Source organism: Indicator indicator, chromosome 2 (genome assembly GCF_027791375.1).
Source record: "Indicator indicator isolate 239-I01 chromosome 2, UM_Iind_1.1, whole genome shotgun sequence".
Taxonomy (NCBI): domain Eukaryota; kingdom Metazoa; phylum Chordata; class Aves; order Piciformes; family Indicatoridae; genus Indicator; species Indicator indicator.
This window is the reverse complement of record NC_072011.1, coordinates 28,458,252-28,485,304: the sequence shown is the minus strand read 5'-3', so window position 1 is coordinate 28,485,304 and position 27,053 is coordinate 28,458,252. Positions and strand designations below refer to the sequence as shown.

General features: G+C 37.5%; 1 protein-coding gene across 1 annotated transcript in view; it reads right to left on the bottom strand.

Moving 5' to 3' along the window:
- SMOC2 (SPARC related modular calcium binding 2) overlaps positions 1–27,053 on the bottom strand; it is a 144,506-nt gene that overhangs the window by 32,243 nt on the left and 85,210 nt on the right. The window contains exons 8-9 of the mRNA XM_054395906.1: positions 12,979–13,165; positions 6,616–6,698 (exon numbers count right to left, since the gene is read on the bottom strand). Of these exons, the coding sequence (XP_054251881.1) occupies positions 6,616–6,698; positions 12,979–13,165 (270 nt within the window). The remainder of the gene's footprint in view (positions 1–6,615; positions 6,699–12,978; positions 13,166–27,053) is intronic.

Genomic DNA, 27,053 nt, shown 5'->3' with positions numbered 1-27,053 from the left:
GTCACCAACTCATTTGGAGAAGGCTGGTGCAGACAGTAACTGTACAGCTGCTGGGTGACAACTCCTTAGGAAGCCACCCAGACACAGGAGAACATTCTCCCTTTCTTGGCATGTGTCTCCTGGAGATGTCCCACTGCTCCCGCTGAGAGCAGAACCCAATGGTACAAGAGCACCACATCAGGCAAGGCTGCTCTGCTGAACAATAGATATGTCTGGAAAGAGAGGGCAGCAACAAATGAGGTAACAGAATTTATGTTCTTTGGCATAGATTCCAGCACTTTATTTAGTGCTGAGAAGCAAAGGAAGTAAGGAAGTGTTTATTAGTCCTAATACAACTTCTAAAATAAATATAAAATTATAAGTTAACATGAAATAAAGCTATTAATGGAATGCTATGGCTGAGCCAGTAGCAGCATCTTTAATTAACCATCTTTTCTCCTTCGCTAGCTGTGACACAGCTCTCTCTTTCATTGGCACTTTACTAGTAGCTCAGATGATGTCACTGCAATTCATTTTAGACAAATTCACACATAGCTTGAGCATTTGTTGTTGTTTCAGATAGTAATATCTCTGTTTCAGTTTTTGGGGAAAATATTGTCTTGTTAAGAAATTACTATAAATTGAAACAAACAAAGCAATATGAAAAACTGTGACCAAACCATTAGCAATTAAAGACAGCATAGGAAGATGGACAGAAGAGTGTGTGCAGGAAATAAGTGCTATTGATGAAGTAATTAAAAATAACTTGCAGGCCTGCCTTCCCCTGGAACAAAACTGGCTGCTGGGAGACTACAATATAAGCATGCAGCCCAGATTACAACATAATAATATGGAAGCTACTAAATCCAAAAGCTCAAGCAAACTGTGTAGATTCAAGAGACAGGGTCCTGTCTGGGGGTTCAGCCATAGTAGTGGCCTCAGGACATACTTCTGCAGACCTCCCTCTTTATACAGAGGTTTGACCAGCAGACCTATGTAGTCATGAGTACTCCCTTAGCCCAATGTCCTCTCCAGGCCACCACTGCTCAGTATTCTAGTAAGCTTTTGTGTTACAGCATGGGCACTCTGACTGAGCCAGTGCTTGCAATACCAGCCTGTGTGCTGTGTGCACACCTCTTCCCATCTTCCAAGCATGCTGGCATTGCATTAACCTTATTGCACTGTGGACACACATTGCTTCTTTGGTGACCACATCGTTGCCTGGTCACCATCCCCCTGCTTCCCCAGGATAATTGTAGTGGATGTAACATGCAGAAAGGGCTCTTCATTAAGCTGTCACTAACCTACACGTAGCCTATGATATTGGAAAGACATCCAGCTGCTCAAGATATCAGAGAGCTGAAAAAAAATCAGGCTTCTTCCTGCAATCCCACATATGACAAGAGACAGTTACTTGCTTTGGAAGGCAAAGCAGTCATTCCTCTGGAGCTTCCCCCAGCACTGTGCAACAGAGAAGGAGAAAGCCTAGCCCTCCAGCACCCCTTTGCACCTCACTGTTGAAGCTCATCCCTTCCATCCTCCCTTTAGGCCATGCCAGGCTCCAGGTGCGGCCCCTCTTTAATCCTTGCCATGCAGCTGTTCAGTTCTGCCATCATTGCTGTGAAGATTATCACTGTCTTTACACTGACATTTCCTATCATAGTTCAATTACTTAACTAGGCAAGTCAGCTCCACAGAGCATAGAGCATTTTTGCCAAGTAACTCAATTAAATAAAGTAGTAGAGGACTCAGAACAACAGTTAACAGGTTCAATTCAAAACATCAGCAACTTCAAATGATTGTTTGATGACTCAGAGTATTAAAATTCGATAGCAGAAAGGGATATTTGAAATATTAGATCATGCAGCCAAAACACTAGTTACATCATAAAAATATAATCCTTTTAAATCACAGCTCTGTGGACAAAGTTACATGCCAACTGGACTAACAATTTGAACCTCATGTATACAATCTGCATTATGATAAGAAACAGTCAATGACTTAATGGGTATCTTTAACAGTAAACAAAGTTTTAGTCATTCAAATATTTAAGAATTTGTAGTAAGATAAGATTATTTTCTGCTCCATGCCAATATTGGACTACACAGAGGAAACAAACAACTGTGTGAAACTACAGACCAGTGGTGATATCTCAGCATTTTAGCAGAGAAATAGTCTGGTACCTTATGAAATCTAACATGCTCATGGTCAAAAGCAAAGCATCTGTAAAAGTGTAGTGGAACATACCTCAAAAGGAAAAAGCAGTTAAACCTCTATCACCATCTTTTTGAAAAAAAAAAAGATGTCTTTGAAGTAAGACACTTTATATGATGGCTGTTTGGCTATGGATCTTGCATCACTGTGGTTTGACCATATCTTATTATTTCTCTTTAGCTTCAGAAAAAGAAGCATTGCCAACAACCAAAAGCAAACTGTACTTATCCACACATAATTCACCCACAACTTAAATCACAAGTTTTGCTCCACAAAATGCCAGCTGTTCAGGGTCAGTGCAGGACTACCCCATCAGAAACACAGTAAATAAAACCATTGTGATAAAGTAACACAAACAAGTCAGTCAAATAGTGGTAATGCATGGTTTTCAGAAGAAAACATTAACTACTTGAATGACAAGATTAAACTAAGATTATGAAGACAAAGGACAAAACAATAGCTAAGAACAGAGTCATGGTAGGGTGAGAAACCAGAAAACAACGTGTAGTTCAACATAATAATATTTAAGGAAGAGTTTAAAGGGAAATTTTTATCAAGTAATTTGATTGACTATACAAGGAGCATGCATTAAGACATTCCAATTAAGTAATATTTTAACATTCCCGGCTGTAGACCAAACCACAGTACTAACACAACAATGAGCAGTGCTGTGCTAAAGTTAGAATTCAAAATTGGTCTCATAGAGGCTGAGCAAAGATGCCATTTTTTCCTGATTTTGATCCTTCTTGTGTCACTGAATAAACTCGAGACACTAGAAATGGAAACTCCAGATACATATTAATTCAGTGTTATAAAAAATCTGAAATGCTCATATGTTTGGAGAAATGCTCTAGGTTTGGATCATAATGAGAAGCTTCTGAAGTGAGGCTTTTCAGGAAGATGAGGGATTGTCAGGAAGGATGAAAAACCAGAGTGAACGGATGATCTTTTTTCACAAGTAGAAATCTACAGTAACCTAATGCCTTTGATGCATTCTACTGGATTCCAGCTGAGTTAAATGAGATCAACATCTCAGGAAAAGGGAATATTTAGCAGCTGAAAGCTGTGCTATTTTTGAGAACATAGAAGGAATATAAAGGATTATCCCAGGATTATCCAGCCCGCATAAACAACAGAGCCTAAAACAGCTTTCTTGCATTTGAGGCATACTTTTTAAATAAGAAAAAGATTAGCCTTGAGGCAAATTAGCTGAATGGTCTGGCACTGCCTCAGTATGCTGCCATGTCTTAGTCTTTTATATATGCAAGGCCCTTTCTTGCTTAGAGGTTGCTTAGAGCCAAGACTAATCAGCTTATCCAAGTAGCTAAGCCAAGACAGGTAGCTTACCCATTATGTAAGGCACTGGTCTCCAAAATGGAGTGCACAGAGAAGGCACAAGACAATGAGCTGGACTGCAGGAAGAAACTATATTTTCCACTACTAATAAATTACTTTTTTAATATAAAATTGTGTTTATTTAATCCTTATTTAGTTTTTTAAAAATTCTATATTTGGGTATGTTTTACAATGTACTTAAGGTATAAGTACAGTAGCAAACTTCATGATTTATAAATAAATATCTATTGAGGGTGTGTGCTGAAAAATATTTTACTGATTATTGAAAACTGATGAATACAAGTAATGCTTGAAAATATTTTCACACAGGCTGAAAAAAATACAGTTACAGGAACTGTAACATTTCTTTACCTTGGCTGAATTTTAGCTATTATCACACATGACTTTAGGAAAATGAAGAGGCCCCTAGACCTCATTGCTTCATACTATAAGTTTAGTTATAATGTTTTAAATACTCTTGACCAGGTGTGTAGAAAATTGAATTTCTGTCTAACACATCAGTTATTCCAAAGCCTGAAATAAGCCATTCAAGACTCTTTACACAGTATGTCAGTTCATCACAGGGCTTGCACATGTGTATAATATGGAGAAGATCAAAAGGTCAAAATACCAACATTTGAAAACTGACTGTGAGAAAACTAAAAAAACCTTATGTGACTTTAATTATGCTTTTTTGGGTTCATTTTTATTATCTCAGAATAACTAGTTTCTGAGAAGGATCAAAACCACAAGTAACCTCAGAAAAACACCTTGACTTTAAAAAAATGGACTAGAAATCTAATGGGAAGAATTATTATTGCGTAACTTCCAGCCCAATCTTACAAATACAGGTGTCTTGGATCATTCTTACAAACATTAGATTAACCTTCAATTTCAGATGCTTTATATTAAGTTACTCTTAGGATGTGAGGATATATTCTTAGCTCAGTTTAGATCAATGGGAATTTTGCCACAGACTTCAAGGTGCCCTTACTTTTAACAATTTTCCCTTAACAAGATATCAGTGCCAAAACCAGCATTTCGATTTATTTGCAAATTATTGCTAAAAATATTTGGCTTAAAATGTAGTGGGTTCAAATTTTCAGGTGGTATTAATCTGTGTAGCTGCAGAACTCCACCTGAGGATGTACCAGTGGGTTTTGCCCTATTTAAGATCATTCACAGTAGTGAAGTAATTGTTTTTAAATCTTCCTTGCTTGACATGGCAGGCAGTCACATTGGTTTCACCAGGGTTACTGCATTTTTGTGGGTATAAGCTACAAATCAAACAAATCTATCCTTTCAGAAATATATTATTTCTTGAAGTTAAGTACACAATTAACCTACATTTTTTTGTTCAGTCCTGGCATCTCTCAGCAATCAGATCCTATATTTATATATGCAAAGGTCTTTGCAACACTGCTTACAACAGAGGAACTTCTAGTAACAGTGGTTCAGTTATACTAAAATTTGATTCATATTAGTCAGTTGTGCAAATTCACATGTTACTTATTAACAACCAGCTACAGTGTACAAGACCCTCTTTCAACCTCCTTAAAAAAAAAAAACAAAAAAAAAAAAACAAACACAAAAAAACCCTCAACCAGATTCATTTTTACTTGATGTAGTGATAAAACAGAAATTTCCCAGTTAAAGACCTGGACATTTAATAGATTAGTTGAGAGTGAGAAACAAGAATGCTTTAACATAGAAAAAAGAAAATTAAACACCTTAACACAACTGCATCTCTGAAGTAACCTCTTATACCTGTTACTTCTGTAGTACCTTTCTACTCCATGTTTCTACAGAATAGAACAGGAAGCTTCCTCTAGATAACCTACAAGTATCTATCAGTATTTTCCTTATTTTAAAATTATATAAACCATTGGAAAGTCAAAGATTAAGCAATGAAGCAAATTCATGTCATGTTGATAATTATGAGCTCACACTGCTGCAGGTGTTTGTCAAACTAAAGCTCACATAATGCAAAATACCAAAAAGTAGTAAAAGAAAAATTAAAATACCATTGCCTAACTTAATGAAAATTAATTTATCAGGTAGGAGCTTACAACACAGGAAGTTCTTGTTAATTATTTCCCTTGAAAAGTATCTTGACTTGTCCTGTTCCTGTCTGTCCCATCATACTTAGCTAGACATGTTTTTGAGTCCCACTTGCCATTTTTATGGCCACAGTAACTGGACATCTCAGTTAGTTATTCCTGCGAACATAGAAGTGTAATAATAGATCATTCATATCTCTTCTTGGTTTTATTATACTTTGTCATTAAATTTGTTTCATGACAGAGACTATTGAAATGTGCATTTCAACACTTAGGGGCAAGTTTAGTTCAGAATTATTGACAACATGTTTGGGTGGTTAAACAAATATTTTACAGGACACATAAAATCTGCACACATTGTTTGCCTGTTTCTGTTTTTTTACAATAGCTGACAGTGATTCATAATTTCTTCATATTATATTTGCATTATCACTAAACCTGCTACACTTCAAGTTATTCAAAAGGCCATTTCAAAAATTAAGCAAGTTTTAGTGACTTCTGTGTAGATCAACTATCCAGAGATCTCCTGCACACTTAAAAAATCTGTGAAAATTTTGAAAAACTTAATAAAAAACAAAGTTTGTGCCTACAAGAGGAAATAATAAAATACCATTATTCTGAGTAAACTGACAAGGAGATTCTTGGAGAAAATTAAGCAGATGATAAAGTTTTTAGACTTATTTGAAGGCACAGGCAAATTTCCCACAGATTTTGCTAGAACAAGGATTCTGGACATATTTGCTAACTTCTCTAGTATGACAATAACAGGGAGTAATTACAGTATGTAAATGTGACTGCCTTTAAACTACAGAGAAAAAATGAGGCTTACTTTCTCTGACAACATCCCAAGGTCCATATTTACATACACTGTTCCAAAGTCAAAGGCTTTAGTCATTGACAAATCAATACAGCTATATCTAAATTATACATTGTTTTGATATAGAGTAAGAAATTACTTTCTGATTAATTCCAGTGAATAAACAAAACACTGGAATCTGTTGAACCAATTTTTTTCTGTTTCACTGACCTTGAAGCTGGCGTCCTTTGTACAAATCCTTTGTTTTCGTTGGGTGAGCTCTGGCACCATTATCACACTTAGGTTGTTCATACCTAAAGAATAAAGAGTGAGAATAAATCCAGACAAGATTAATTTGATAACAAGTTGAAAAACTGTTATTTATTCCAAAGTCCATTCTATAGGGAGAAGACTGTAAAGAATCACTATAAAACAATAGATAATAAAAAAAAATTTTGAAAAACAATAAAAAACCCTACAAACCCCAAACCAACATCAGGCTCTTCTCCCACCTAATGAATCAAAAAGCCATAAACAGTATGACAAATTCTGACATCTGACACAGTATTTACATTGAGAGACACAATTTCAATATCATGGTAAGGCAGGTGCTGTAGTTAGGTACTACTGGGGCTCTAAAGCCACATGCTACTGTATGCTCTCCAATAAAAAGTGTTAGCTTACATAGAAGGCCTAACCATGAATAGTTAACATCTTGAACATGAGCAAAGAACTGATAGAGTTTCCAGAAGGAAGGGAACTGAGCTGGAACTGCTTGAAATGAGTTGTGAAAAAGACTGCATCTCCATCTGCTACTTGAATATTGTGGTTCCTCTATGCTTTCTGAGTTTACTTAAACTCACTTTGTTAGTCCAGCTGTTGAGGAGAAACTCTGTGCTATTTGTATTTCCAACAAACACTGACTTATGCAACGCCACTAAGAGCGTGGTGCAAGACTGGAAGGCGTGGGAGCATCTGCTGACGGTTCTCTTCTTTTTTCTTATGTCCTGCTATTGATGCATGGTGGTTTTTAACTCAGCTTAACAGAATCTCTTTCTGAGAAATTTTACTTTCTCATTTTCTGAAAACAGCTTTGAAGCTGCAGAATCTGGTGTCTGGCATTTCAGAGAAAGTTTCACTTCACAACTAAACATGCTAAGTAAAATGATTTGTGTCCACATACATGTGTGCACATGTTCAATGTTCTCTGAATCTAGGTTCTTTCATATTTTATATAACTGCTCATATTTCTTCAGAAATTCCCTTATTCTAAGTTCCCCAAAATTACATTTACAGAGCAGCATACTAAAATGACTAACCAAAATATACAAATCCAAATTTATTGAACAAAATACTATTTTTAAGAAACATAAAATGGTGGTTATGTCGAAGAAAACGTAAGTATTCTGATCTTCATTATTAGACAGAATGAAAAAAAAATCCAGTATTGACTTTCCTTTGAGTGCTTAATTTATTTCCACATCACCTGATGAAGTTGCCCACTTGTCTATCAAATTTTGGCTGCTGCAAGAAGGTACAGTGATGTTTTCATAGACATGGGGGAGCTACAAGCACTTTTTTCCCCTGAAGAACTGCAGGAATAGAAGCTGCTTTGATAGCATGAATTGGATTTAGATACCTGATACAGTGATAGAGTGAAAGGGGAGTCTCTGAGCAGTATTAATGCAGTATCTGGCAACTAGCCTGGTCCCCAATTAATCTGATACCTGACTCTGCATCCCCTCCATCCTCTTCTGTTATTGTTATTGCTCTGTGCTTACACTTTCTTTTATGGCCTCTAATCTTCTACCCATTTGGCTTATATTTTTGTTAAATACATGTTAATCATCATTTAAAAACTAAATCTATTAAAGCTCAGTAGGTGTTAAAATGCTGCAATGTGAAAAGTTGACATTTAACTCTTTGAGGCAGCCGAGAAATAAAATCAATCATTAGAAATCTACCATACAGTAACAGCCATGAAAGAACTGATAACAAAACCATGCTTCCTTTTTCAAGGAGAAACCGCTGGAAAGGGATAGCATGGAGCACTATCAGGTCAAAAATAACACCATCAAAAGACACTCCAAGTTACTTTTTTTAATTTTAAAGGGGAAAAAATCCCTAGCAGTAAATATATACCTAGAGTTGGCAAAGGCTTATGAAGACAGCTTTATAATTCTAGCAGCCTGATGTGGAGCTCTGAGATTTACTGAGATATACTAAGCAGCAGAGGATGGAGGCATTAACAGGGATTCTGCAGTGTGGGTAGCCTCATGTAGCAGCTGATTTATATTTTTTTTTTAAGCTTAAAGTCTCTAGTGCAAGTGGATTGGGAATTACTTTGCCCATGATCCTAGTTGCTAAAATGTTTCATGTGAAAACACAGACTCGTGGCCTCACTGAGCAAAGGGGCACACTGTGATACCCAAGAAGTATTGGGAGCCAGCTGGTGAGGATCATATTGATAGATTTTTAGGGGAATGGCTGTTTGTACCCTTTAAATGCATTGCCTGCTTTTATTTAAATGGATACTTCCTCTTGGCTTTCATTCTTCCCTATTTCTTGTGAGTTTTACTGCCTTAAAAGTCCAAGGGTGTTTTTTCATTCACATGTATTTATTTTAACTCTAGAACGTGATACTTTTTTCTGTAATACTTCCCAATGATAAATAATTTATCTTTTTTTCTAATAATTTCCCTTCATTTTAATTTATTCAGAGCCTGGGGATATGATCAATTTCATCCTCACTATCAACAGAGACTAGGGGATGAGGTGTTAGAAAGCAGCCCTGTGGAAAAGGACTTGGAGGTGCTGGGAGATGAGAAGCTGGACATGAGCAGGCAGTGTGAGCTTGCAGCCCAGAAGGCAAATCACATCCTGGGCTGCATTGAAAGATGTGTTGCCAGCAGAGGTGATTCTGCCACTTTACTCTGCTTTGTTGAGACCTCACTTGCAGTATTGTGTCCAGCCCTGGAGACCTCAATACAGAAAGAACACAGACCTGATGGAGTGGGTCCAGAGAATGATCAGGGGGTTGGAGCACCTCTGCTACAAAGACAGACTGAGGGAGCTGGGGTTGTTCAGCCTTGAAAAGAGGAGGCTCCAGGGAGACCTAATAGTGGCCTTCCAGTACCTGAAGGGGGCCTACAAAAAAGTATGGAGAGACACTGTTTACAAAGGCCTGTAGTGATAGGACAAGAAGTAATGGCTTCAAACTAGAGAAGAGCAGATTTAGATCAGATGTTAGGAACAAGTTCTTTACTTGAGGGTGGTGGAACACTGGAACAGCTTGCCCAGGGAGGTGGTTGAGGTCCCTTCCCTGGAGATATCCAAAGTGAGGCTTGACAGGGCTCTGGGCAACCTGATCTAGTTGAGGATGCCCCTGCTGACTGCAGAGGAGGTTGGACTAGAGGTCCCTTTGGAGGTCCCTTCCAACCCAAACCATTCTAAGATTCTATGATTCCATGATCCTATCATCTGTATGAACGTATTCAAAACTAACATCATCCAAAATGCTAAGCTCTTCTGGCAACAGTTTCCTAGATCTGTCTGTCCTTTCACTGTTGTTGCCTAGTGATTTAATTTGCAGAACAGAAATTCTAAGATGTTATGCATCCACCTTGCTACCAGGAGTACTAATGCTATCAGTTCCTGCAGCAGTGTTTTAACAGCCACTCTTCTAATGTGAATTTTGCAACAGAAAGCTGGAAGATAGCATACACCATGTTGCATGAGTCCCTGGTTCTTTAAACTAGGTAAGACTCACATGTTCCATTCTATAAGGAAGAATTACAAAGAGACAAGTGCATATTTCTCACCATATTCTGATCCTCCTTTACTTCCCCTCTACTAGAGGGAAAAAAAAATATCTATCGATATAGGAAGGAAAAATTATCTATCAATATAGGAGGGAAAAAAAAAAGAAGGAAGAAGTAATTAATGGAATTCCAGACCAACTAAATCTTTCTCAGAAATGTGGTCTAGACATTCCTCTTTTTAACTCCAAGCAGTAACCCACCTTCTTGTTTACCATAACTGTAGATTCCTAAATACACCAGTCATTCTTTATTTAGTATGAAACTCCTAAAACTGAGTACCCTACTTACCTCTCTGTGCTGGCAAATATCCTCTCCAGGGATATTACTAAATAGGATTTCCTCAGAGCTCCATTGAGAAGTGTCCATAAGTCCATCAAAGCTGAACAAACTAGAAATGGTCAAGATTACAGCAGCTGATCTTTTGAGTATCAGTCATCAGTAAGAGCACTCATCGAACAAGAGGAAGATTTTTGTCTAAGCAGAATCACAGAATCTGGGGGGTAGGGGGAAGTGTGGGTTAGAAGTGACCTCTGGGGGTCAGAGAGTCCAAACTATATAGATGATTGACTCAATGTGCCAGCCTTCCAAATTTGGAGGCCTGCAGCACAGTGAAAGACCTCCCTTCCACCTCTTCTCCCACAGCTGAGTGACTGTGTAGCTGCCAAACACAAGAGACCAGCAGACCAAACAGCAAACAGGAAAAAAACAGAAGACCAAGACTGAGTCTAGATCTACAGGTGATCCACCAAGCAGCTGGGAAGACCTGAAATTCCAGTATGCATGACAGTAGAAGCCAAAATCATACACACTGCAAGTACACTATGCATATGAATAAGAAAGTGAGATGGTTGATTTTCAGAGATCACCACCTCCAGCTTCATGGATCATCCCAATGTGCAGGAAGTGACAGGAAGCTTGCAGATGAACAAGGAGCATCTAACAAATTCAGTCTTATAAGGGTAACACATGAAGGCTGGGAACAGGGTCAGGTGATACAGACACTGTCCAAGTGCTCGGAGTTAGGAAAGTCAAAGACCCCTGAAGTGAAATCTCATAAAGGACATGAAAGGCAACAGGAAGGGCTTCTTACATGTCTGTCAGCAGCAAAAAGATTAGGGTAAAGGCGTGCCTGCTGCTGAATGGGATAGGTGATCTTGTAACAAAGGATATAGAAAAAGCTAAAGTGTTCAATGCTACCTTCTCCTTGTTCTTTACTTGTGAGACCAGGAATCCCAGGCTGTACTAGAGAATCTTCAGAAGTCCACATCAGTCCCAACTAATCTGTGATTCTATAATAAAATGATACTTGTAAAGAAGAGCCAAAAAAAAAAAAAAGGCAGAAGACCCATTGCTTGACAATCACAAGAGGATGATATGAATTCAAATTAGAGAATAGAAACTGTGGCTCAATAAAATTATTTAAACTATAGTTCAAAGAGGGATTAGAACTAAAAACAAAACAGAGAACAAACCTAGGGGTGGAGAACAGAGGAAGAGCAAAATAAAGACTCTCTAGAGGATATCTCTAGGTCCTCACACAGTATGTGCACTGTTCTTACAGTTTCAGGACCGAATTTGGGCTATTTTGTTTTGACAGTTTATGAATCTCAACTTGCCAGCAGATCAGCAGTAATTTTAAGTCATGATCACTTTAGCCAGTACTGCAATTGGCTTGGCATAGACTATGCTGTAAACAGCTATCAGTAAATAGCACTTGATGAATATGTAAAACAAATCATGAAGAAGGGCTTGTAGTGATAGGACAAGAGGGAATGACTTTAAGTTCAAGGGGGGTAGAATTAGACTAGATATTAGGAACAAATTTTTTACAGTTAGGGTGATGAGACACTAGGGCTGGGAGCCCAGGGAGGCTGTGAATGTCCCCTTCCCTGGAAGTGTTCAAGGCCAGGTTGGATGAGGTCTTGAGCAACCTGGTCTAGAGGAAGGTGTCCCTACCCATAGCAGTGGGGTTGGAACTAGATGATCTTTAAGGTTTCTTCCAATCAAAATCATTCTATGAATCTATGGATACAATATTTGACAGCAAGTTGATTATAATGTTTTTCACAAGCCTTATGCAAATGATAAAAAATTATTTTTTCTTTAAGCTTGATAACATTTGTTATTGCATGAAGATATCCACACTGCCTGCCAGTGCACTATGAGCTTCTATAGTGCTCCTACAAGGACCAAACCTCAATAACCTGTCTACATAGAATCCTTTGTAACCTTATACTCGCCTTGCCCACATCTGCACAATGTGGCTTACAACACTTTACCATGTGTCCAGCAAAGCTGGGATGATTGAACTCCAAGCTTCTATTACTAACACAGTAAAATGGTATTTCCTCTCTATGAGTTTCCAAGCACTTGTTCCATCAAAGCCAGTTCTATGAGATAGCTGAGGAGGTTGCTGAAAAAAATAACTGAATTTTTCTGAAGCTGGACATGGTTCCTGTCATAGACCATATTACTTGGTTCTTCTATCTTCAGGCTAAGGTGTCTGAGGTTTCTTCTGGGGATATTCATTACCTGCTCCAATCTTTGGCTTCCCAGCATAAAAGAGAGGACTAGAGAAGGAAACTGCCTGTGACATTGCAGTGAAAGAGTTTGTGGCCATTTGGCTTTAACTTTTGATGTCTCTTAGAAACATATCACAGTGGAAGAAACACATAACACAGTTTCACCAGCAATAGAAATCTACATGCTAGTAAAGGCACACTGAGGCATCTTACCACTGCAGCCTTTGAGCACTGAACATGTGTTCCCTTACCTGGTTGATGTACCAGGGATAGGACGTCCTGTATCCACCAGAACACACCAGCAGTAGCCCGTGGAAGGGTGGCACTGCACAGGTTTGTAGAGGCCACCCTGAGCACACTCTGGAATGAATACATTGTCTTTCTGGGGCTGTTTAGCCTCCTCCAGGGCTGACTGCAGTTCTTGATCACATGATGATGCTTTTGGAAGGAAAACAAAAAACACTGAAGAAGCTATACTGAAAACGCCGTTAAGAACTGTGTCCCAGATGTATTCCAGACATGAGAAAAGCTTGTATGACTACCAATTTTTAGCCTATGAACCAGGGGGCAAAGAGCAGAGAAACCTCAGTGCCTGAGACTGTCAGTCAGTTCACACCAATTGGTAAAAAAACACCTCTGCTGAGAAATTTTGATCAATACTTAAACTGGTATGTGTGGCACTGCAGAGATAATAAATTAGACAATTTGCTCAAGCCATTTTTTCTCCAGGAACTTTAAAATCAGCTTCTTATCATGTGAAATTTAGATGATTAATAAAACAGCTTCTGCATAATTCCCAAACTAATCCAGGGAACAAAAATGAAATATTTAAAAACCAAGAGTGTTAAGCATTCTGAAAACACTGAAATTACTGACAGAAAAATTACTAGAAAAGTTACTAGAATTGGAATCAATAAAAGATTTGCTTCAGTTAAACAAAAAAAAAAAATTGGTGGGTAATATTTGCTCGTGACACATTCTGTGTCTGTGTATTTACTAGATTTTTCACAGTTCAGCCCACAGCACAACTGGATTTTCTAGTGCATCTGTAATGAGTTTCAGCTTCAGTTTAATCTCATTTACTCCTATCCACAGGGTCCAGAAAATACTTTGCAAATTGTTGGCAAAAACTGACAGAAAGTCACTAGCTGTGTCCAGAATGCTCCTGCTCCTTGCCAGCTTCTTGCAAATGCAGATGACCAAAATTAGTAAGACTTCTGTTGTAGGGGAAAAAGTAGCAGGAATTTAAACAGCTTCCTACTTCAAATGGCATACTGTTCCATCAATACAATGACTTGGTTTCCGAAACAGTGTTTTGTTCCAATCAATACAAAAGGTTTAAAAAACAGTCACTTGCTAACTTAATTACAAGGCATAGATAGAGTGAATTTTTTCAGCTATTTGGTTGATTTAAATGTTTGGGGTTTTTTTGCCTCTTGTTTCATAAAATAGTTGAGCAGGACATCTAGATAAATTAGATAAATTGATTGATTTTCCATGTTTTTGTCTTGATGTACCCACTGACATAATCAGAGACAGAATAGCTCTCGAAGCGACAGTGTTTAGATAACAAACTACACTTAGAAAATCAATGTGTGAGGATAGACAGGTTCCTTTAACACAGGGACATTGCTAATTATTTGCATGATTTTCTATGTGTCAACAAAAAATGGACCAAAGAAAAAAAAAAAGCAGCATTCATATTAAATGAAAAGGTAAAATCATGTAACTTGGAGGACTCTAGTGACAAAATAGCTACGGTTTCACAAATTAGAAATCTGTCACCAGCATCTTCTTAGAGCAGCCAAAATAATTTTTTTCTTCAGTGAATCTGGATTAAGATGACTATCAAATTACAAGATACAATAACCCTGGAAAATTCATCGTTTACCCTAGTTGTTAATTTATTTTTTGTATGTAATCAAGCAAAAAGGAGCAAACGGGGTGAAGCAGTGAGAGGGAGGAAATCATTACTTCTCTTTAAACTCCACTAAATTCTTTGCTCTTTCATAATGATAAACCTTGGGACCATTCCATTAGCTACTGTGACCTTCTCTCATTCTACATTCTTGCAACTAGCAACACAGTCTGGCAGATCTGTGGTTATTATTATCTCTTGCAAACCCAAGGGAGCAATATATTTTCGTTCTCTTAGCTTTGCTTAGAAAATGCATTGGTGTATACAGAATATAAAGTCGGGTCATCCAGATAAACAAAATGTAACAGCATGGAAAGCCTGCAATGGAGAAGTCACCATGCAGACAGAGATATGGGGGCCTTCAGATGTGAGCATAAGACCCTCCACGCAGTTTCTGGGTGTTTAGTTTCTCTAGTTTCCACCAATTGAAACAGCTAGCAAAGGACTGCACTGCTGACTCAAAACTATGGGAATCACAGGCTAAAGCAGTCACTGGCATTGTGGTGAGTTAGGAGCAGGCATTACAGACCTAAGTAAGTGGTCTCTATTCCCCTAATTGACTTGCTGAGACAAAGCTGCTTCTCAAGGTAGAAATTGGTCTCTTTTGCACTAGGTCAGATTTGTTCTGCGTCCCTTTTCTTCCTTACGCATGGGTTGAAGTCTCAGAGGTACAGAGAAGCAGTAGTAGAGAAGTGAGGTCAAAGGAGATCTGCAGATGTGGGTTGTGGCTCTAGCAGAGAGTCAGAGGACTGGTGGAACTTAGCCTTCCAAGTGAGACCGGAAACAAGGTAGACAGTGAGCGAAATCAAAGGAAGGTTTAAAGATAAAAAGGAACATTCTTAATGGCAGAAGTTGATGAAAAATGGACAAAAAAAGCAGAATTCATACCAGATGCAAAGGTAAAATCATGTAACTGGGAGGACTTTAGGGCTGAAAAGTCTGCCTTTGCAGAGCAGCATCAGCACAGACATTCAAGACAAAAATACATACAAAAGAAACTAAGGTTTTTTTGTAAGGACTTTCACTTTCTTGGAAACTTAATTTCTTACTCTTCTCCCATGGCTGAGAAAACATAAAAAGAAGAGGAATTTATAATTAGTCCTAAATTAGTTGTAAGATAAAATGTAGATTATTTTTGACAAATTGGAAAAAATATAAATTAGTATGATGGCCACTATGTCTGTCAGTTCTTTGTACGTCAAGTGACTGAGCCATATTACAAATCTGATGAACCCAGTCCATTTGTTGTATTGACTAAAAGTGCAGAGCGTTTTAATATTTTCTTCCCTTACTCACTATCTAATGAGCATCGGCTACTGGACAATCTGCTTAGTGACTGCACAAGAGAGCAATTTGAACAGAGTCCAAAGCTTTTGTACGCTTTTGACATGACCACTTGTGCCACCATTACTACTTCCCTGTTTGTTTTGCCCATGAAAACACTGTTTTTAAGTAAAGGAAAACTTTTCTAAAGTGCTTACCAATAATCCTGCCTGCTCTTCCCAGAACCAGAATAGTAGTCCTCTGTGTAATTTCCTCTCTGAGAGAAAAATTCATTCCCTTTCACACTTCACCTACAACAGGATTACTGGAAATATGCAATTGTAGCCTTGTGATGACTAAGAGCTCTTATCACAGAACTACCATAATGCTGCAAATAATTACCTTTGTAATGTCAGAAGAGTCATGATCAACAAATGTTCATTTGCCAGAAGAACCAGTGATAAAGGTCAATAACTTAGAAAACGCCTGACAGTTTATCCAAACAAGCTGACAACAACTATGATCTGGAGGTATAACAGATGGATGCCAGAAGTTCATAAAGTGAACAGTACAGAAAAAGATATGTGTCACAGTAAAAGCAGGATAAATACCATCAAGCTTTTTATGGAATGTGTTACTGCAATAACATTCCTTCTGGGAAGAGAAAAGCACTGACAGTCCAGCTTCTTCTCTTTAGAGAATAGGCTTAAACTGTTGTTCTTTCACATAGCTCCTTTAGTTTTGCTTCCTGGAACAAAGGTATGCTTTTCCAAGCATCTTAATAAAATACATTAGTTAGACATGGCTGAAAAAATCCTTTCCACTTTGTCTGCCACATGGTAGCTCAGTTGGAGTCCTTAACTTCGAATTGATAAACCTCCCTGCAGTTTCTGCCCAAAAATCTCTTTAGATTCATACGCATTAGTGATTCAACACAAAAAATTCAGTCATGTAAGGAAACAGACTTTCTTTCCCAGTTCTACACCAAAAGCCTTAGTATGACCCAGCGACCATCTGCTCACCCTGAAAAAGCAATTTTGGAATCATGAAGTAAAACTCTTGCTCACCACCAAGAATGAGATTTAAAACCTGTTTTAAATGTAATATATGTTGCTTTTCCTGTGTCATATTACTTTTCCATTTCTTCCCTTTTTACTTTATATTTTAGTTACTACACTTCTGTTCTGGTTCAAGATGCCTTTATAGTCCATAACAACCAACCAGCTGTAATGCTGCATCTTTGGTCAATGAGAAAGGTACTCCAGCTAATGGGAAATTCTGTAGATAGGTTTCATGTTTTGAATAAAATCTTCAGTCAATTCTTGTTGCCAATTATCCCTAAGAGAACAGTCTGTATTTCAATGAATCAAGTCAATTTAGATGAGCAGACTAAAACCTCAATAGTAGTAGGATAGAACACTGTTATTTACAAAAGACACCATTTATTCACCTCTTAAGGGATACTTAAACAGTTAATTAATGTTTAATAGAGAATCCTAGAGATAAAAAAGAAGTGGCTTTTCTGGCAAAATCATCTTAAACGAACTATGTAACTGCATTTGTCTTTAGCAGATCTAAAACACCAAACACTGCATTATGTAAGTTTTGATAACTGTCTTGTTAGTCTTGTAATGGGAGATGTTTTATTCCCTCGTTTCAGAAATTCTGGAAGTTGTGCTGTGTCTTATCACAGTTACTTCTAATGTGTGGAAGTTCATGAATACAACTTTTGGGTTTTTTTTAAATTGCTCTATTTACACCTAAATTTCAGTGTATTTTGCACAAACGAGTTGCCAAACCTGCAGAAAATTACAAAGGCATCCAAATGCTATTTTAACATTTCCTGCCACTATGCCAACATTTCCTTTTAATTTTTTTAACCCTGCAATAAGTGTACAAGAAGCAGTATCTATTCCAATAAATTAAGTTTTCAGTTGGTTCCTTCTCCATCCTTTTCTTGTTACCATAATGGGCCATGAAAGGACATGGCAGCCTGGTTTCCAGAGTACAAGGATCTTTTATTAGGACTTGAAGATCAATGTCCTTTATAGAAAACAGATAACAAGAAACCTGTGAACAAAAGTACTCTGAAAAGTGATATGCATGCTCTGGAGGAATTCAGTGTAACATTAGAGACAGTTTATGTTGCAGAATATAGACAGAATATATTCATGTCCAAATTTTGTGTACAGAGACTTAAATTGTATGACAATTTCTGCTAATCAAAATGTTATGCAAATCACCTGTCTTTGCTAATTAATTTAGGCACCCATTTAGAACACTTCAATTATTTATTTACACCACTTTTTGCTATTTTATTTTTAAATCGTAACAAGAAGCATGGATAAGCAATTATGATATTGACACCAATACAGCCCTTCAACAATTTCACATCTCATGAGGATAAGAACTTGATCCATTTGTTTGTGATGAACTCTCCTGAACCAGTGAAGTTAACAGACCCTGAGGAAACTGATTAAAATGTGGTTTTGCATTTTCAACTAGTTTTCATAGTCCTCAGATTACATTGAATAGATTTCCATTTACACTACACCAAATTTTATTTCCACATATGACCAAAGTGTTCACTTTAGAAATGCAGTGGGAAGTAGGATAATTTCTATTCAAGCTATGCTCTCCCTGCAGACGAATTTACATTGACTGGATGGCAAAATGATCCATTACAGCAGTGACTCTGTTATTGCTATCTCCATTTAACATGCATCTTAAAGGTAAACTAGCAGGTTCTTTGCTTGCTACTGAAAAATCTTATTACACAGAATCCGTCATGTCTATTCTTGCTATAAACCCAGCTAAAACAGATTACAAAAGTTCCCTAAATTATTTATTTCCAGTGAAGAAAAGGCCTAACTCCATGGCTTCATACTCCTTCAGGATTGCCTTCACTGAAGTGGTAGATGAGGTGGTATAATGTGGTTTAAGATGTGAACTACATACCCTTTATGTACACACTTATTTCTATATTCCTCATGGCCAGGGTATGGGCACTTCCCATCAGTCTTTCTTAAATAAGATCTGTTATTACAAGAATCTGTCTGCCTGCCCTCTCTTGATGGTTTCCAATAAACTCAGCTCTATCAGAAATCAAGTGCAGCTCCACGTTACAAACAAATGCAGAAATCAATTTGTTCATGATACCAGTTTCTTATAAAGACCAAGATCAAAGATCAAATGAAGAGTATTTACATGTTCCAATCTTCCCCCAGCAGAATCCCATGGAAAAATACCCACCAAATTCAATGGATGGTACATGAGGCCTCTGCTAAATAGATTCACATAAATGTATGTTTCCAGTTAAGCCTAATGTTTGCTCATGGACAAAGTACTGACTGTAAGAAACATGTAACAATAATAAACACTCAGCCTGAGACCCAGCATCTAGATGGCAACCAAAAGCTAAGAGTAAATTACAGTACTAATATGGCATCACATGTTTTGATTTAAGTTAGGTTCAGATATGCATCAGCATAAGGGTTCTCAAGGCCTGAAGAAAGTTGGCAACATTCCTTCCCATATTTTTTCTTGTTTGTGACAATTTGTGGGAACCAAATATTTCAGGCTCCTTATGTGCACTAGCAGAGATCTCCCAATGCACAGCTGATCACTATTTTGCACTTTTGGAGCCTGGGTAGATGATTGTAACTAAACACATAAAACCCTAAAGATTAATTTATGTACCTTACTCTTCTGAACTCCCTGAAAGATGAATTATGGATAGATTCTCTTATTTAGCTATGCGGTTTCATATGCAAAGCAACTGTAAAACATAAGGAGAATCATCTGGAAATGCACTCAGCTCACTGAAATGAAGATCTGAAACAGAGAGACCAGCCTCCATTTAGCTTTACCTGAAAAGAGGATCACAGCAAATCTAATCTATCTGTATATACCAGGATTTTTTCAACTATTTATTTAACCAAAATCTGCTGGAATTTGTTTTAAGAGATTCTCGATTCAGGAATGTTCTGCAATTCCTTATTTTTCTTATAATCTGAAATGCTAGGAATACTGTGAGAAAGACTGTAACCACAACACTGTAAAAGAAAAATAACTGTTCTGCCACCAAAAGCCTGCTATTTCAGCATTTTGCTGTTTGTTTAATTTTTAGCCCAACTTCTTGGTTAATGAGATGAGACATATTACTCAAGTGTGCAAATTTCTCCTCTTACAGTATTATAACTACTCATTTATGCATTCATAATCCCTTTTTTCCACTGAGTTATCAGACTGCGATTGTGTAGATTATAAGGGGTCAAACTAGCTACCTATTTTTAAACAAAATATAATTCAATGTTTTGTCATTGCTATTTGGACTGGTAAAACAGTAGTGTGAGATTTGTCTACTGACGTGATGAGAAGCTAGTCTTCACTTACAAGCATGACAGAATCTGGCTATAAATATTTAAATATTAGTATTTACTCCTGCTGTAGAGGAATGACGGAGAACCATGGAGTTAGCTTACATTAGATTATAAATCTGAGTTATTTCAAACATGCACTTCACCTTAGAGGCAAAATGTATACCCTGAACATTCTGAGCCAAACATTTATTATGCCATCTATGAAATGTGAGACTGAAGTAAACAAAGAGTAGCACATTTTTGGTAAATGCTTTACCAATAACATGGGAAAAAGATAGCAAACCTTTGCAAAGCGGGTTGCATTGGGCAGGCTTGATTCAAGGACTGTTTACACCCTACCCTCTATAATGGATCTTTGAAGGCAACCTTTACACAAACCAAAAATTCTTTTAAGCCACACAGCACCAGGCTTCATGAGGAGAGTGCAAGTTCTTCGGGTCTTCTGAGGAGGTGCTTAATGAGTTGAAGACATTCACTCAACTACAAGACTAGAGAGAGGATGGGTTATCATCTCCAGACACTCTTGCTTGATTTTGTTAATTTGGCTGCCCTAAAATGAGGAACACTGTGAAAATACTGTCCCAGCCTTTAGGGATATACCTGAATGCAGTTATTTGCCAAATGGGATGAAAACTGATCTTCCTACATAAGAGAAAATATCGGTTCCTATTATTGCTAGGTATGACTGCCTCACCCTGCTGAAGCAGAGCAGCACCATAGAGTTCAAGCTGCAAAACAAACAAAAAAGCCACCACCCAAAATTACAGCAAATTAAAATCACTGACTTTTCCAAAACACAGCAGCTAGCTGGCCAGTTTGCAATCTAAAGGCTCATTCATTACACAAGATTGCGCAAAGCTACCATTCTTGCTTTATGAGTATATTGACCAGCAAATGTTAGTCTTCTGCCAGTGGAAAAAAATCTCTCATTTTCAAAGAAGTATTTGAAGTGAAAATAAATCTGGTTCACTTTTTCCACAGAGCTGTGAAAATTAAAGTTCTTGCCAGGTAAGCTGAGGGTAAGTATTTGTTTGAATAGCTATGCTAAAAATTACAAAACAAAATGTGCAAGCTGTGCTGCCTAAATCATACTTCGGCACTTCAATAAGCCAGCCAGCTTCCAGGAATGTTTATCAACTCAGTGCTTCCCCCTCAGTGAAACAGGAGTTTGGGAAACTGAGATACATCAGTGCAAGGATGTGATTCTGGATATCTGATCCTAGGCCCCTAAGTAATTTTTATTTCAGAGGTGTACAGTGGCATCTCTAGCTGCAGTTTGTGCCATTCCTCATCACTGCTAATGCTGTTGGCACCATGCAGTGTTTTCCAGCCTTGCTGCTTAGCTCCTGTCTAGGTAGCTGCACTTCTACTTCCACTTTATTTTCCAACTCTGACTACTGTCACAGAAGCCACCAGGAGCCAGGGGGACTTCTGGCTGTTTTGTGGGAATGTGATCTGAGGTGTGCATCTTAAAAACATGCAGATATATTTTAAAAAAAGGAGAAAAATATTTCACATTTACATAGTTTTCCTTTACTTGTTTCAGAGTGTCTTACAAAATGATCAACATAACATGCATTTCTATCTAGTTCAGAGAAGTCTGGATGGGAATTACAGAATAGCAAGGATTTGACAATCTGACACTGAACAGGAATACAGAGATTAATAGACTGTTGAAGCAGAAATTCTTTCTTCCTCATGTTGCAGGCAGAGTTACTTTGAGAGCCACAGTGCAAAAGTTTATACTACCATTGTTGCCCCTGCTTTTTCTGTAGCTAAGCAGTATGATTTCACCTCCAAGACTCTCAGATATGTATTCTTCAAACCTTGATTTAGCATCCCCCCCAGCAACATTTAAAAATTGTACTAAGGCTGAGACTATAATTGCACCCTTAAACAATTAATTAGTAACATTTGCATCAAAATTGGCCTCTTCTGACTTGCTCTTCACTTTCTGAAAGAGAAGGCAAGAAGCAGGTGGAAAATGAGCACGTATATTATTGCTCACGTCTCTAATTACAATAACTATGTTGTTCAGTGAAAAGTCTTTTAACAGAACAGGAAGTGAATTCTGTAAAGTACTGCAGAGTCACCCTGCTCCCAGAATGCATTAACTCTTGTCCTCAGTGTGGGATTCCACAAGTAACATGAATATGAAGTCTGTTTAAGAGGCAATTGCACTGCTTTAAGCCTGCACAAATCTGAAGGCTCATCTTACATTAAATGCTCTACAGGTATTTTGCCCTAGCACACTAGGGCAAACCCACACTATTTATATAGCATATAAGAAGTCGGTACTTGTAACAGGAGAGGTACAGGATGCAGATAGGCTGTCAGCTGATTGCAGCCAAGTTTTGCATGGAATAAGGAGGATGAGCCAAAGAAGAGTAATAGCCAGTAAGAATATTCTAATACTGTTTTTTTGTCTTCAACAACTTTTTAATATGGTCTCATGTAGTTATTTCCCTTTTTTATATTCTTTCCTTATATGGCCACGGTTAAAGAGCTCAGTTTACGCTCTCATTTCAAGAGCAAAGCCGAATCTTTGGCTTGGCTTTACCTTCAAGATTTGGAGAAAAACAAGGGCAATCTGAACTAAAAATAAAAGTGCTAATTTCAACCCACCTTCATTTCTATTTTCAGAAGAAAATAGTTCCTGAAGTGTAGACAATGATAAATATGTTGTGCAAAATGACACATCCCTATGTTTTTGAAGAATGGAAGACCTCCCAACATATTGAAAATCCCAGGCCACAATTTCTGCTCCTGAAAACTGTAATTCCACTGTACATAGTAAGGATCAACAAGGAAGTTGGTCTCTAGCATACCCAGAGAAATTGAAAAGGCTTCTTAGGTGATGTGTAGTAGCAAAGTCTTTATTTTGTTGTTGTTTTGTTTAACCAGCAAAATTAGTTTTAAAGTGTGACTAATGATCCTTAAGCCTTTGCAACCTATGCTTACTTTAAGTGCTCAGAAGATTATTGGTTCTAAGCATTTAATGCACCATACAAATGACCTGTATCAATGTAATAAGACTCACATAAACACTTCCCAAAAATCCAGTGTGTCAGAGAGTAACAAAAAGGTTTCAGAAAATGTTACTTTTTCAAACTGTTTGTTTAACTTGTTTCCCACAAATATTTTCAATCCTTTCAAATTTGCTCCAATCCTACCTCCCCCCCACACACACATCTACTTCAAGCCTTATTTACTTTGAAGCTCTCTTAGACCAAGAGAGACAATCCAAAGGACTGTTCTTGCCAAAACTGTTCAGATAAGATAGAGTCTAGATATTCAAATTTTCCAGACAAGAAGCATCACAGGAAACAGTAATTCTGCCATTCTGATATCTAATAAGGAAACATTTTTATTATTGCTTATATGAAGACAGTTCTGTTATCCTTTCTACACATTATACATTGTTTGTTTTGTTTTCTTTTTATTTGGCAAGATTAAAGACTGTTTGATGTCTTGAAAATAATGCATGATGCTCTCAGGAGATGGTGAAGCTGTTGCAGCTGGAGCTGTTGCTGATTAATTCTTTCTATTGTTAATGAAGCTTTCTGGGCCGAACCAATCAACTACTGGAATAATTAATGAACTCCACAATGGCCTCTAGTGGGAATTGTTTCCATCAATCAGGAAGAAGAAACACAGGCAAGACGAGTGGGAAAGCCTGTGTAACTACAAACCTGCTTGCCTTGGGTCACACTTGTAAATAACTACAGTAAATCTCATAGCAAGTACCACTAAAAACTAGAAATTTTGCCTTATACATGTAGGCTCACTTAGAGAAAGACGGCATGGAGGCGAAGACATAGGCTCTTCCTTGCACAAAAATCATGGGCATCTTTTTGCTTCTGTTCTACATACGTATTTATTGCAGCAACAAAATGGCAGGTACAGACTGCAGATAGGAGGAGTTGGAAAAGAATGAAAATCAATTGTCATGATTTACATGTCTGAAATAGAAATTAACAAACAAAACAAAATACAAAGCCTAGATGGAAATTGAAATTGAAAGAAAGGGTCTAAGCTGTGCCTTTTCATTTAGAAAAATGCAACTATTTCAATCAGTCAGTACAACAGCTTTTTCTTCACTTCCACCTCCTATACTATATAAGTCTGAAAAGATACTTATCATATGCAATAGTTCTGCACTGGACACAATCTCTCTGCTAAAACCTTTGCTTCTGCTTGCATTGATCTATACTGCAGTAGCCCTCACAAAAGAAGAGCCCTTGTTAGAGGCCTGGAATCCTGCCTAGATGCCCCAAATGTAAGTGATGAAGCCACACTATCTCACTGCTACTAGCTGACATCAGATGCTTTTGCACACAATAGGCTACTTAAGTCTCCCCAGTGACATCCTGAGGAAGTAAAATTGGCACAGACTATAACCCACGATTCACTGTCCATTCAGACTAATAGTGTGGATGTTATGACACTTGCATTGAGTTTTACTTGAAAAATACAAATGAGTTTCCACAAAAAACTTGCAGCCTTGAGTAAAGAAACATTCTTACTTAGAAAAGCACTGGATTAGCACTGAAAATATACTCCACTAGTTTTAAGATCAAATAGGTAGCTGCTGCAGCAGTTTGGTATCCTACAGTATGGATACAATTGAAGAAGGTATCCCTGAAACAGTGTCTGAAATCTTTCACAGATAGGTAATGACAGCTTTTTCTTAGGTTATTTTCCTCATAAAACTTTCCATTTATACCTTTGCCTGCAATAGTCTAAAAGAAATGGACGAATAGACAGATGAGAAATCAGCCTTCCAACAAAAGCCCAATACTGCAGCATCTGAGATTGAGGAATGATACCTAGGCATTCTGACCCACAAACCTTTTTGCTTAATTACAGAAAGGACAAAAAGAGCCAAAGAAAGGTATGTTCCCGCTAGCCTTGCTGTGGGCAGGAGATGTTCCATATAAAAGACACAGAGGATCATTTTGACAAATGTGTTGGAAAAGTACCTACACTGTGACATCCTTGGGGATAACACTATGGTTAGTTATGTGACATTTTATGCTCAGACATGCATATTAATAAATAATCAGTGTTTTGGGATATGAATGTGCTTCAGTGTGCAAAACACAACATAATCTGGAGAGAAAGAAGTTGAACAGAGAGGAAATAAAGAGAAAATACTTTGTTCTCTTTTTGAACTGTAGCTGAGCCCTTGCACTGACAGTACATTCATTAAAGAGGGATTCCAGCTGTGCAATAGGAGCAGGATTGAGGTAGACTGTCCTATAATCACTCATCCAGCAGACAGATATACCATGTACTATCTAGTTAAAGAAATGAGCACGCTGTGTTTCCAAGCAAGGCAATAACACCTTAATGAGTTCTGTATCACTAATGTCTTCATTTAGAGGAAAATAAACTAAAACAAACAAACAAAAAACCCCAAAACAAACAACCCTCCCCCCCCTCCAAATCTGATTATCTTCTCTCCTTGTAAAGCTTCAGTGGCATTACCTTTCTAACTGCAATGAAAACATTCCTATTTACTCTGCACCGAGTAAAATGAGGCTTCATATTTGCTGAAACTAAATCACCTTCCCCTACAGCCCCTTGCTATTATTATACTGGGCAGAATGTGACTACATTAGAAGCCACTGTTTCCTACTTAAGATTTTGGTAGGAAGAATGGGATAAATTACTTTCAAACCACTGACATCTAAACTGTTATTTTTAGCTTTGCTGCTTCTCTGTTGTATTACTAAACATCAAGTCCTAAAAGTGATTTTAAATCTGATTAGAAACTATAATACTAAAGTTATGTCACTGAAGATAAATGGGATGTATCCTTTATTCAGCCAAACAGAAGAACGATGAGAATAATGATTCTCTTATTACCTTCAGCAGGTAACAGCTATTGGGATTATCACTTTAGCTACATATTGAAAGTTTTGGGAAAGTCAGAGAAGAAACATCCAAAATCAGAAATTACTACATGTCTGCTCCCCAAACCAATTATGTAAATGTAAACCAACAGAAAGGGTCCCTACTTTCTTGCCAGCCACAAAAACTGGTCACAGTTTGTGAAAAAAGGGTGATAGGCACCATGACAGAGTGACAGTCATGAACCTCTGCAAGTAATCATATCCTTGTCTCTTAAGAGCCTCCATTTCAACAGAGTCTGTGGATGAATTCTCTAAATGACAAGTAAACAGACAGGATCAGCCCTTGTCAGCCCTTACATGGATGGGACTTTACCTCAATATAGACCTGAAAAACAATACAGAGCCAAAAATTTGGCCTAATGACTGAGGGAGACACTCAACTTTTCCTATGATTTGAACCTGAGCAGATCATGCAGTCCTGACCTACTTTCTACTTTCTTGTCAAAACTGTATCTCAGCATAAAATCCAAGATAACTACAAGTTTCCTGAAAAAAAGAAGGTACTAATGAAGTTTCAGAATTACAGCTCTCACAAAGCATTAAAATAACCGATCAAGATTTTTAGTTTTGACCCAAAACTATTCCACTTTTTGAAGAGTTGTTTGGTTTGAGTTTGGTTTATTTTTTATTCTTTGATTCTTGAAGAATCTGAATTTTTAGCTGAAACTGCATAGAGTTTCAGAAGAAAAAAAAATCCCTAAGAAGCCAATGTTTTCCTTGTAAGGCTACATTTTCAACCAATTTGGTATATTAAGCATTGCCCTCTTTTCTCTTGTGTTTTGTAACGCACCAAGAGAATTTAACATCTGAAATTTAATTTACAGCCTTAATCTTATTTAAACATA